The sequence below is a fragment of the Pyricularia grisea genome (assembly GCF_004355905.1).
Source record: "Pyricularia grisea strain NI907 chromosome Unknown Pyricularia_grisea_NI907_Scaffold_1, whole genome shotgun sequence".
Lineage (NCBI taxonomy): Eukaryota > Fungi > Ascomycota > Sordariomycetes > Magnaporthales > Pyriculariaceae > Pyricularia > Pyricularia grisea.
The window spans coordinates 7352478-7365963 of NW_022156716.1; the positions used below are offsets into that span (position 1 = coordinate 7352478).

The window sequence follows — 13486 nt, forward strand, 5'->3', positions numbered from 1 at the left end:
TGGAAACCCAACAATACCTCCGGCAGTGCTTTTATACACGAGAAATTTCTTATCGCGTCTGCCCTGTCCCGAGCGTCGCCGAACATTGTGCCCAGATACAGAGGCCATCGAGGTTGTGTGGTTGGACAAAATGTTGCTGGACCCCGCAAAAACCCCGGTTTGCAACTCTTGTCATGACGAGACGTCAACGCTGTGGGCCATTGCGTAATCACTGAAAATTCACATCTGCTTATTAAGGTGTTAATTTAAAAAAATGACTAGCCCACGCTGCTTCATCCGCAATAGCCAGCACGTCTTATACAGCAGGGTAGCTTTGTCGTTGTTGCAAATAGTAGACCGAGTGCTTCACATTCATGGCATAATAATTATGTGCTCTCTTCACAGCAACCAACTTCAGGCACAAACGTTCGTAAAGCTCATGTATTATTGATTAAAATTTAGGTCTTGGATTCTCTTACGCCAGGGACGCGTTCTTGGCGCGAGCAACATGGTCAGTGACAAGGCATGTCCACTCGTCGGTATCGTGGTAAATGGTGAAGGTGTCATCGTGCGTCAGGCCGGTGCTTAGTTGGGTGCCAACCTGCCAGAAACCGTCACCGGCAATGCCCTTGGTCTCTAGCGCCCATTTTTGCCACTGACTCTCGGTTTCACAATGACCTTTGGAAGGGGGTACTCCATCTGTAGGCCCGTTAGAAAAGATGCAGAGTAGAGTAGGGGATATGGACGACGTACATTCTTCCAGGTAGCAGGGCTTTCCTGCATCGACACACTTGGACCCATGCGATTTGATCCAGTTGTACGCGAAGCTCACCGGGGCGCTCCCTAAGCCAAGTTAGTTTGCAAAATCAGTATGCAAATCCGATATGATTAGGTAAAAAGGGGCGCTGGCTTACATGTTGTGGGATATATGTGAAACGTCCCAAAGTTAATAGTCTTGATCTGGAGATTGCGCCAAAAGTCGGTGCCAAAGACGAGCCAGTACGGCGTCCAGACGTCCCCAGTCAAGCCTTGGCCCTCGTCGCCAAGCGAAACGAGATGGTTTGGGTCGAGCGACTTGACCAGCTCCGACGTTTTAGTGGCCCAGTTGAAGATGTCGTCGGTGCTGCACAGGAAGCAGCGGGGCTCGTTGGCCAACTGCCAGGAAAAGATGGCTGGCGACGCGGCGTACCGGGAGACGAGGGCCTTGATGTAGGCCTGGTACTGCGCCTGCGCCGGTTCGTGCTTAAACCACGTCGAAGAACCTCTGCCAAAGGCGGTCTCATATGCTGGTATGCCGCCATAATCCTTCCAATTGTTGACAAAGGGGATGATAAGCTTAAGGCCGCGCTTCTCGGCGCCAGCGACGATATAATCGAGGCGCTGCAGGCCGTTGGCTCCCTCGTTAATGATAGATCCCGAGGATGAAAGGTACTGGAACCAGACCGTATTGGGGTCGGTCGGGATCGTGGTCACGTCGTTGAAACCCCACGTGCGCAAGATCTTGATGCCCGACGCTGCGATCTGGTCCAGGGCCAGGTCCACATCGGCATTGTTGGTGAGGAACGGAAGCCAGTACGCGTTGCTTCCGACCAGGTACTGCGTTTCCCCATCAATCATGAAGTGGGTGCCGTTTGTGGTGGCGAAGCCGGCTGGGACAGATCGCGGTTGCGGCTGCTGCTGCGACTCTACCGGGGCAGAGGTGCGAGCCTGGGGCACGGTCAATGCCGATACCCCGCCGCCGCCGGCAAGCAAGGCGACCAGAAACTTGTAAAGATTAATCATCGTCTGATCTTTTGGTCTCAAGGTCTTAAGACTGATAATAAGATGAGAATAGCATAGGTGTCCAAAAAGCTACAAACCCGGGGTAATAAGTGGTTTGGTCGCTAGCCTTGGGCGCCGGTCAAAGGGGGAATTATCAACATCTCAATACTACTCCATCACGCAGCGACCTCGGTTATGGACAAAATGGACCTGTTAGCTGTAGGTAGTACGCAACATGTGGGGCGACTTTACCGAGATTGCCTTGATCGACTTGACCATGCAAGTACCCAGTCATGAACCAGATAAAGTGAGATTTGATAATCTAGACTGCTACTCTTCTCGGACAATATATTGAAAATCGCATTAAACCTCCTGCCGAACATAGCAGGCACCAAGGAAAAAAAAAAGTACTTTGGGACATTGTGTGACTGCCCAATCTTTCATATTAGCGCATTCGTCTTCGTAGTTGTCGGCATCGTGTTGGGCCGTCGTGGGGGTTATGTGCACTAAAAAAAGAAAGAAAAAAAAAAAAAAAAAAGACACAAGGTTGGTAATACCGTTAGCCGGCAGATGGTGCACCGTGGTTATAATTATAAACACACTTGTTGGACTTTTATTGACGCACACAGCTACCTACTTCGTACATACCTAATACTCTTAAATTAATCTTAACAGGGCCAAACATGGGGATACTTTCAACTTACCCTATAACTGCACGTAATCTATTAAACCCGTTTAATCTCCCGAATAGGAGACTAAAAAGACCAGGAACCCCTGCTTCGCCCTGTTCGGAAACATTCAAGGAGGGGTTCATGTCCTAATTATTGGAACAACCTTCTTCGGGTGCAATTTCTCAAAATGGTGTTTCCAAAAATCCAAGACTAGCCTCAGCATTGAAGGCAATCTCCCGCCAATGAAACCCTCTGATCAAAACAGGAATTGCCGCTAAACCGCCCTCAGAATTGCCCTGCCGATAGATTTGCGATGTGCTTTTAATGCGTCAATAAAAGATGACCGTGACTTTTGTTGTTACGCGTACAAGATTAAGGGCTGCAAGGCAGATGCCAGTCTCCCGACCCCATTACATCAAAGTGAACCGCTTATTACAATGCAAAGTCAAAGTCAACCGGCAAATTTGGGATCTCCGTTGACAACTTTGAGCAATTATATTTTTCATCTCATTTCTTCACTATTCTTGTCCCTTGCATCCTTTTGTAGATCCAGGAACACCCTTGGCAGAATCTGCACCGTGCTAATACTGACGCTACGACCACTTGAGTCTGCCCAACTCTATCGGGGAGTTGACGCGGGATAGATCGCGAAACGAACGGTCCAGAACTTGGAACATTACTTGAAGTAGACAAACTTTCCCCATTATCTTACAGTCCTGGCTTACGTGGCATAATGATTTAGATCTGATTCGCTGCGAATTCGCGACAACCACGGAGATTTTCCAGGATGCTTTGCAAAATACCACTATCCAGCGACATCCGGGCCGATTTTGGCACCTTGTCCCCGACGCTACAGCTGTCAAAGCCACCTCCATGCAGAAACGTCTGAAGTAGTGCGGGGGCGGCCGTGACGTTGAGCATACCATCGCGCCCCGCCCCCGCCGGGAGGTTTTGCAGGGTAGTCGTCCCGTCCCGAGATGTAGTGGGGTCGATACCCAGGGCGGCTTCGATCCTCTGCAGCATCTGGCAGCTGACGTGGATGAGCATCTCGATTTGGACGTGCGGGTGGCAGTCGAGGTCAATGCCGCCAATTTTGATGTCTGGGAAGATGACCAGGTCCGGTTTTTTTCCTTTCGAGTTTAGCTGGTCTGTTCTGTTTTCCTGCATGCCTCCACGAGCTTGATTGTTTTGCACAACGAGTGCGTTGTGAATGGCGGCAAAAACCGCCTCATAACCCCGAAACAGCCACATGTAGCAGCTTATGATGGTAAAAGTCGTCGGCAAGCTGAAGTACTTGTTTAGATGCGGTGAAAGCATTGAAGGGGTCATTGGCATCTTTTGTGTGTTTAGATGGCCTGACTGTTGCCGTTTTGACAGATCTTCCATCTCCACTTCATTGTGTCTGTCACAATTTTGCTTGTATGTCATTGAACAAGTCTCGTACGAGCTTGACGAACCTGTCAATAACGGGGAGTCGATGATGGAATAATCCGATTCAGAGCTTGTACTAGGTGAGCAAGAAGTTTGATCTTCTTTCACTGGCATTGTCAAGCTTTTCAAGCGCTCCACAATATCCAAAAAAAGCTGAGAGCTTTCCAATAAGCTTCTGACCATGCTCTTGCCGGTTTCAGATACGTTGCTGATCTCAGCGTAATGATTTTGATCCCTTGGCGAGGATGCCAGTATGTCTTGGAGGTCTACCGAGGGACGGTCTTCAGTGAAGCTAAAGCAGACAATGAGCCGCGACGTCAGGTCCATAAGCTCCCGCAGACATTCCTCCCTGGTTCCAGGCCATTGCGCTGTGACTGGAAAACGTGGTTCCTTTGAAACGTTTGATTCGACCACTGGCACACCGCAATCCGTCCCGCGGTTGCTTTGATCTCCAGCAAGGATTTCGGACATGGCGAAGGCGTGGTCCTGCCATTGTCTTGGAGCAAACGAAGATGCCATGCCGAGACTTTGGTCGTTGATATCGCTCGGGATGCTGTGCCCAGAGTTCGACTTTTGACTTGGATGGACGTTGGGAGATGTCATGAATGGGAAGTTTCCACAAATTGTAGAGAGATTCGCACCAGAAACATCTGTCGCCATCGGCCAATGAAAGTTGCTGCCTCGCTCTGTTGACCCGTGGTCTGGCCCAATATGATGTTTGGGGACTGATGTCATATGCGCGTGGCTTTCTCCTGGTGGTGGTGGTGGTGCCGGCATATGGGCCTCAAAAGGCATTCTACATCTGCTCCCAAGGCACATTTGGCCACCCACTTCAGACCCAAGTGTATCCTCGAGGGGCAGCTGATAGAAGTATGGGAACGTGGCTGAGCTCTTAAAGACATGTCGGTCGTAGCCGCACCACCATGGAGGCGTTCGTCGAGTGCGAATCGTATAGAGACAGTCGGCACCGGCTTTGGTGCATCGTTCACAGGGAGGTGGGCCGCCGGTTCTGGTGGAGTCGGTAAAAAAGTTGCTATCAGGCACCCTCGAGCATCTCAGCTTTCGAGCTCTGCAGCGGTCGCATGCGCTTCTTCTTGAGCTGCTGGTTGGTATGCTTCTCTCTTGGGGATAGCTGCTGCGACCAGCGCCAGTTGAGCTTTGATCAAGCTGTACCACGATGGAGTCCATGGTGGTACTCCTACTTGGGGCAGGAAATAAAGTGTATAGAATGTTGGATGCTATAGGTATGCAAACGGTTTGGCTACCTAGATAGATGGGATTGAACCTAACCTTTTGGAAATTTCTACCAACGCAACTGAACCCTTCCTCACCTGACCGTCTATTCAACTTAAGATTTCATCGAGTCGTCAACTTGTAAAAGTATATCATCATATTGAAGCGCTTTACAAAACGCAGTGTATACGAAGCACTGCGTCGCGGAAATAACTTACCGGTGGGGATTAGAAGGTTCGTTTTAGCTTCCAATGACTTAGTTATGGCCCCCTAGTCCGGAGGCTGTGCTGACCTGCAGCGTTAGCCAGATCCCTGCTCGGACGAACAATTGTTTCTGCATAATGCGACGTAGAATACCATGCTGCTCGCTTCGCAGCTCCGGGACACTGTATTGGGATTTCCCCTCAAGGTTTTACCGCCAAGTTCGCAGGCCAGTCATTTACCCGCAGTAAGCTTTTTCGTTGTTTTTTTTTGGGTGCAGGAACTGTACCAGTCCCATCAAGTTCCAGAAAAATCCATTTTCCAGGTATGATGGGACCAAAGTCTGCCAACGGGGTCAAAAATCGCCCCTGAAACTGACACATGCTTTGATCTTACCTACCTACCTACATGCCCATCATGTACATTTAAACTTATCAGAACTGCTTCCATCATTCCCTGACTCACCCCTCTAAGCTCCAAACCCCCACTAGCAAATAGTCGGTGCAACTATCTTGCCGAGACGGACCAATTAATCGCGACAACGGGCAAATTTTACACCGGTTTATTATCCTACGGGCTGAAATGGCTTGGCCGTTTGACATCGATAACAACTTTTTAATGCCAGGGCATTCATTGTATGGCAATTCAACGACTCGTTGCTGAATTTTTACCAAATGCAGTTTTGAGTACACGCCAGAGCTAAAATCGCCCAGTCTAACCTGTGAACTCCGGTAAGATTTGCCAGGGTGAGCGATCTGTCATTACGACCGCGATCTGTCACTTGGGGGTATATACAATTCAAAGGATTTCCCATAAAAATCAATGTACCCCCGAGTCCGTTTGTCTAATTGCATAATGGATAATAAGGCATGTATATCGATTGAACCACTGGAAAATCAAGGGACAGCCAAATACCAATAATACGTGTTAGGCCTAATGCGGCCGTACGTGCAGTTTGTATGACATTCCCATACAAGTGTTATTTACCCCTACATTAATGAAAGATCGCTGCCGTAATGACAGATCGCTGACCCTGGCTAACCTTGCCGGAGGTCAAAGGTTAAACTGGGCGATTTTTGCGTGTATATCAAATCAAATTTTTCAATATGCCTTTAAAGGGTGTAATCTTCTCGCTTATATTAACGAATTCTTTTTTTTGGCCGAAATAGGCACGCTAAACCCGAAAAAACAACGGTGTAAAATTTATTAGGATATATCGTTTTGGCCTATGTATTGATTACAGAGTCCAATCCGAAATCGTCGAATAGCATGTACATCCCGCGTGTAATAGTTGAGTTTTCTATTTAAACCGTGAAAGGAAGATATAACTCAATTGACATATTTTCACAATGATCTGAATAAAGGATTTCGCTATTATCTAGTCAAAATTAAATTTAAGTTGAAAATTTATTATACAGGGTAAGATTTTTCTTGTTTGTCGACTTTTATAAAATCCGCATCCACCTGTATCCCACTTTTGCAAAAGGTTATTTAAAATTGTTGGCAACCTTTTTTTTAAAAAAAAAAAAAGGATTTCGACTAGATGACCAGGCCCTAATGCCATGGCGAAAAACTGAAAATATTTAGGATGGCAAGTCAAAGATCTAATGGGCCTATGTGTAGGAAGGAAAGAGAAAGGATATGTCAGTCATTCTAGTAACGTATCAAGTCGTCCCGTCAGGTGTAATCCTAAGTTCTATCACAGTGGTTGATGATTCCTGTGACGGCTTTATGTCGTGTAGGTAAAATCTCGGATCGGCCTTTTGAAATATTTGACGAAATTCAGAAAGCTTCCGTGCCTTGCCGTTGAAAAGTGTCATCATATCCACGTCATACAAAACAGATGCAAGAGAGGGCGAGTGGTCTTGAACAACCTGGTCGCAAATCAATATACGGCTGCGCTTTTCCATGACTGGTGCGATCTGGCGTAAGATTTCGACGCAAGAGTCATCAGACCAGTGATATAGGATGTGGCGAAGAAGGTATGCCGCAGCTCCTGTTTCAAATGTCAGTGATGAGCACCTGGCTGGGATGAGTTGCAGCGATAAAAGGCAATCTCGTCTTATCGCACAGACACACACACACACACACACACACACACGTACCTCTGACTGGCTGAGGGTCGAAAAAGTCGTGCTGCTGTAGAATCAGAGCGGTCCCGCTTTTTGTAGATCGGAAGGTGACGGCGTGCTTGTCCTGAACCACAAAACTGAGACCTGCGCCTGGGAAGGCCTCTAAGATCTTTTGGCTGGCTTGGCCCAGGCCCCCGCCCATCTCAACTACAAGGCCTCCGTCTGCAGCCAGAGTCTCCCACGGATAAAGAATAGGTGTCTCACAAACACTGTTGATAGCAACAGCCCTCATGGCTTCTTCAAAGCTGTCACCACGCTCCTTTCCGACGGTGTGATTGTAGTTCCAGTAAGTTCCGGAGTAACCGAATGCCATGTTGAACCCACATAGGTCATCTGGCAGCGGGTTGCGGTAGCCGGCCGCACGCAGAGCATCCGGCTCCCGGCTGGAGGATTGGAATCCCACACCCAGACGATGCAGGAGAAGCTTGTGCTGGGTCGGGCCCTGCATTGTCCATGAGATGGACGTGTGGCTATAGTAGCCCAACTCGGGCTCGGAAAACACGTATTGGGACATGACGACGCGCATAACGCGCGCCAACAGATCTTCTTCCACCTTGAGGGACTTTGCCAGCTGTTTTCTCGAGATGCGGCCGTGCTGGGGGATTTCGTATCCTACTTTGAGGTCAAGGACGATTTTGAGGCATGCGCAGAAGTGGAACTAAAAGAGCGTCGTGTTAGGAAGCTGACAAAATGAAGTGGAAGCCGAAATTGTAGACCACATCCAACTAACAGAAAAGTGATTTCTTACCTGGAGAGAGCTCTGGAACAAGCTAATGGCCGGATCAAGAGTCGTGGCCAGAATTTGCTGTGCAAGCTCCACGATTCGTGCCCTTTCTTGAAGCCCCTGGCTGCTCTTGAGCTTCAGATGCGAAGTTCTGCTGGGTGATAGGGAAGGCTCCGGAAGGCCCTCCTTCACCAAGCTTTTGTTGTATGCGGTCATGCATTGCGCGAGCTCTACTCCAAGCCCTTCATACTCCCCGGGGACATGGGCATTGTTCCTAGGAATTTGCATCGTCTTCGGAGAGACGGAAGAAGCGGGAGCATCTTGGGAGACCATGGTGAGCAGGATAGTCAATATTTTAGTAATGTGTGAGATTAATGCCTTGCTTTCGGACAACTTCTTTACAAAATTGAACTTGCGCGGGTTGTTTGTATATGGCAGAAACCTGTCCGCAAAGAATTAAATGTGGTCGACTTGTAAACCACACATTCTCGCACTTGTTACCAAGGTTTCTAGAGGGTTCAAGGCATCACGAATCATAAGCTGTCTGGTAAAGGACCCTCGCTGCGAATGACCTGGAAAATTCTCATCAACCCTAGCCCGACTTGACGATCAGCACAAGTTGCTCATGTGGGTTCGGGGTTCCCAACCTGTTTGATGTAAAAGGTAAAACTCGGGGAGGTACAAGTCTGTTTCTATTGATTATGTACGTACTCCGTACGTCGTAGGTCTTAGGATTCGTTAGGTGCGGATTAGCTGCCATACTACGGCGATCGCCGATTACCTACATAGGTTGCTTGGTAAGGGTATCCTGAGTATCATTGCAGTTTCACAGCCCCTTTGGTCCCCTAATCAGGAAAGGATGGTCATCTGAAGACACAGAGTAAATTTTGCCAGCACTAGCAAGCTTGTGGAGCCATGTCAGGATAATTACACTAATGTATAATCAAGGTGGAAACGGACCATGTAAATTACTTTTGTCTTGGCTGATAGTGTGCCGACTGGTTTGACACTGCCATCTCAGGAATACTAGCTTTATCTTGCGACCAACCTGCTGCCTGTCCATCTCTGGTCGGACGAGGATCGGACTCGGACACCGACGAGCTAGCTATCATTGATTTGACAGACCAGACCAATCTTTCAGAAGGTATATTAGCATTGCAATTGTTTATGCATAAAATCACACACAAGATACCGACTTATTCGTATTTTGGTGGTGGTATGGGCCCTATTAAATACCATCCCACCATTTGCAAGCCTATTATTCAATTCGTTCTAGTAGATCAACACACAAGAAGCAGACCATTTACGCACACTGTTTGAGTTTCATTGGTTCACGTATCGTTCACCGGTATTCTGCTATTCGTCATCCTGTCACTTAGCTTCCCGAAGCCATTCAGCAGTCTCGCAAGGGCCGAGCGTAACAATTGGGATGTCTTGGCGAGTTCCTTACCTAAACGGCTTTTCTCAAATGCCGTCCTCTTCCAAGTGTTCGGGTTAATAATCTGTCTGATAAGGTTCACCAATGGAAGATTAGAAGTCAACCTTAAACAAGCTTTGCTCCCTGTGGAAGGTATTGTTAGGTAAGCAGGGAGGGTATATTTGGTAAATTCCAAAAGTATAGCATAGTTTTCGAAAGGAATTCCCATCTGCAGACCCAAATCCTAGCACCCTGGGGGGTATGATTATTTAGGTTGTATAGAAAGTCTAGTAGTTTTGAGGCTTTTAGCAGTATTTGCACCGTACTCAACAAGTCCAGACGACATAGTTCCTCTCCAAACCCAGAATTAGTCTGGCGATAAAGCCAATTCTTATCTTGTGTTTGCCTACTGTGCCAGGATGTTGGAATTTAAACCTGTAACTTTGGGTAAGGCCACCCTTTTTACTTTACTAAATCTCGCTACGTTGGAGAACAAAATGTCGAGGGACATCCTTTATAAAGCGAAATAATTTTGCAAAGGTCGTCGGGTCTACCCACGTAATCTTGGTGAAGAATGGAAAGAAAAGGTCCCCCACTCGCGATTCCGCCTGACCTGAACCACCAGGGACGTACTATTGCGCCATGCTGAAATGGGTAAAAGAACATCAAGTACCTGCGGGAGATTCGTCCGGTCCTCTCTCCGCTACTGCACCAGTTGGGCAAAGAGTTCGGATCATGCAAAGCTACTGCGCGGTCACAAGATGTTCAACTTCATTAAACTACCTTTAACTTCAAGGCCCTGCAGGGGGGCGGAATACCCCGAAAGTAACGGCCGCTTTGGGAGGCGGGCTATAAGCTAGGTTTGCCGAGTCAGCGCTCCAGACGGATCAGTCAACATTTTTATCGCAAAAATCGTCTATTCTGTAAAAGAATCATAAACACACGAATCATAATCCCCATTCGGCACTGGGTTTCTTTTCCATAGCAACGCAAATGTCAACACGCACAATCCTCTGGTTCCCTTCTACATAGGGCTGCGTGTTTAGCTGACTAATATTCCGGCTTCCTCATGAGCACCTCGAAATCTGAGAAAAATATCCTGAAATCTTTGCTTACCGGCAGGTATTTGGTGTTCTAGAGGCGCTGGCCTGGAACCTTGGTCCGCCCGAATTTCCTCCATCGGACTGACCGATAAATGTCATAGCCACTCTTACATTATTCGCTAAAGTGCAGACAGCGGTGCTTGCACGACGAATCGCTGTCCTTTGATCAGTCATCGTACAAGGTTGCACTTTGTACCTCATGTATGGATTGTGAAGAGGTTTGCCCTGCGTCTGGTTTCTTGACTCGTGGTATGCAGCTTAGAATATCGATCCAGAAATCAGCACCTAGCCTACAAACATCGATTTGGCTTTGAGGATGCAGCATCTGCGCGTACACCGAAACCGCCAAGACATCAATCTCTCGAGGCTGAAAACTGCGAATCAAGGATAGATTGAATATAACTTTACCAGTTCATAAACGCTATAAACATGTTGGTTAGCTCTGCCTTTCTCTCTCCAATATACGCTGTTCTTGCCAATATCTTCTGTTTATATCTAGACTAGAGTCTTAGGATGTCTAGCGTCGAGACAAATACTGGGTCGCGAGATCTGATGGCATGGCTAGCCGAGTCACATTCAGACGGTACTTCGTCGCTCAACCACAGACCACAACTAGCCGAGACGGTTGATCCGATGTCCGATGAGAGCCAACCAGATTCCGATGGTCGCGGACTTAACTTTTGGGCCACCTTCGCCGGCTTGTGCATCATAGCTTTGCTGAGCTCTATGGAGGGAGGTATAATGTCCACGGCCCTCCCATCCATCTCAAGAGCCGTCGATGCAGAAAGCAGCTACGTCTGGATTGTCAATGTATACTTTCTCACTAGGTATGTAATGGAGGTCTTTGAGAACTGAGGGGTCTGGGGGCCACCTGAGTCTGGTGGTAGATACATGATTATAATGCTAACCCAAAGTGAATATCAAGTGCGGCTGTGCAGCCTCTATACCGTCAGGTCGCTGACATCTGGGGAAGAAGATGGCCAATGCTGTCTTCAGTCATCATCTTCGCCGCTGGATCGGCGATCTGTGGTGCCGCCAACGATGCAGCGACTCTTATTGGTGGGCGAGCAGTTCAAGGACTCGGCGTCGCCGGTATTAATACTCTGGTGGAGATTATTCTCTGCGATCTTGTGCCCCTGGTGGAGCGTGGAGAGTTTATGGGCTTCCTCTTCCTCTCTACCGTTATTGGGTCCGTGCTTGCACCCTTCCTTGGAGGTTGTATCGTCGTCGTCGATGGAGAATCCTGGAGATGGGTCTTCTACATGAACCTGCCAACCTGCGGACTCTGCTACGGCCTTCTCTTCTTTTCCCTAAAGACAACCAAGTGCCCCAGGGACGAAAACAATTTAACAACACTTCAAAAGCTTAAGAAGATCGACTATGACGCTGGGATCATTCTCCTATGTGCGTCAGTCACGTCGCTTGTGTTCCCTCTGGCCCACGGCGGTGCAAAATACTCGTGGTCGCATCCAGTCATTATCACAACCCTGGTGCTCGGCCTTTTTGGCCACGGCTTATTCATTGCCTTTGAGGCGTCGCCCTGGTGCCGCAGCCCCGTGCTTCCCATGGCACTATTCCAAAACAGAACTTCCACAGCCGCTTATGTGCTCGGGATCGTGCAAACCCTGGTGTCTTGTGGAATTCTTTACTTTCTTCCGCTGTATTTTCAGTCGACACTCAACGTCTCCACGTTGACGTCCGCAGTCCTGCTGGTACCCTTTACAACCTCGTTGTGGATTTCACCCGCGTTTGGAGGTGGCCTCATTACGAATTCGGGCAAATTTCGTTTGGTCCACTTCGTCAGCTTTGCCCTTGTGGCGATCGCAATGGGGATGTTTACCCTGCTTAACCACAACACACCCTTAACTTTGACTACCATTTTGGGAATAATGGCCGGCGTCAGTGTTGGTCTTCCAAACGCCTCTATCTTGTTGGTGGCCCAAGCCGCTCTGCCAAACCCGCTAGAAGCGGCAAGCACCAGGGCCTTCGCCTTGATTAGAGGCATAGCAACAGTCTTCGCCATCACAATCCCGGCAGCAATCTTCAACATCCGAATCGAGGAATCGCTTCTTGTATCGGGTTTGGACAGCAGCATTAAGGAGAGTCTGCGGTTCGGCAAGGCTTATCAGCAAGCTTCGTCAAACATCTTCAATACCCTCCCAACTGCGACTCAGGACCATATAGTCGGCCTGTACGAGCTGAGTTTGAAGCTTGTTTGGCAGGCGCTTATTGGGGTGGCCGCTATAGGTGTCGCTGCGTCTCTGATAGAGAAGGACTTGGAATGTTACGCGGAAGAAACACCAGAGGAGCCTGGGTTGGATGAAGGTCGGGGGAGACTATCTGTGAAGACCGAGGTTTAGAATCTCCAGCACGGGTGTAGGGTTGCAAGCCCAAGTTCAATATCTATTGCATACGTAAGCAGATCAGAAACTGTAAGACACGAATCTCAGCGGCTAAGACCTAAGTTCCTGGCGATAATCCTTCTATGCTGTGACTTTTGCCTCTGCCTGCCTTAAATCTATCTTATCTTAGATCGCATCAAATTGCAAAAAAATTGTCATTGTTCTATTTAGGGATAAATGGCCAGAGGGGTGTCACCGAAACCCCAAAGAAGAGTAGTGGTTTAATCTATTGGGCTTGTCTATGAAGGGAAACAGATGAGCTAGACGGATTTGCAATGAACAGTATCCCCACCTTTTAGAACCAGCTTAGACTTAGCACTCCACCTTCTAGGGACGGTAAGCTGAAGTTTATAACATGCATTAATCAGTGCACAAAACGTAGCTCAAAGCACAAACGTGGAAATGAGGGACGGCGCTATTAATCCTAATCCC

At 48.2% G+C, this 13486-nt stretch overlaps 4 protein-coding genes across 4 annotated transcripts; 1 reads left to right on the forward strand and 3 right to left on the reverse strand.

Annotated features, from left to right (window-relative positions):
* Positions 1-454: 454 nt before the first annotated feature.
* PgNI_02240 (uncharacterized protein) lies at positions 455-1830 on the reverse strand (the record flags this gene model as incomplete). Its single annotated transcript, XM_031122307.1, has 2 exons — positions 455-822; positions 894-1830. Coding segments are annotated over 2 exons (1305 nt in total), but the record flags the coding sequence as incomplete, so codon positions are not given.
* Positions 1831-3149: 1319 nt separating this feature from the next.
* Positions 3150-5030, reverse strand: PgNI_02241 (uncharacterized protein; the record flags this gene model as incomplete). Its single annotated transcript, XM_031122308.1, has 1 exon — positions 3150-5030. One exon carries the CDS (start codon positions 5028-5030, stop codon positions 3150-3152), a length of 1881 nt encoding a protein of 626 aa, XP_030986349.1.
* Positions 5031-6940: 1910 nt separating this feature from the next.
* Positions 6941-8465, reverse strand: PgNI_02242 (uncharacterized protein; the record flags this gene model as incomplete). Its single annotated transcript, XM_031122309.1, has 3 exons — positions 6941-7272; positions 7382-8066; positions 8157-8465. The coding sequence occupies 3 exons, from the start codon at positions 8463-8465 to the stop codon at positions 6941-6943; spliced, it is 1326 nt and encodes a 441-aa protein (XP_030986348.1).
* A 2700-nt stretch (positions 8466-11165) lies between these two features.
* Positions 11166-13012, forward strand: PgNI_02243 (uncharacterized protein; the record flags this gene model as incomplete). Its single annotated transcript, XM_031122310.1, has 2 exons — positions 11166-11479; positions 11578-13012. 2 exons carry the CDS (start codon positions 11166-11168, stop codon positions 13010-13012), a joined length of 1749 nt encoding a protein of 582 aa, XP_030986347.1.
* Between the last annotated feature and the right edge of the window lie 474 nt (positions 13013-13486).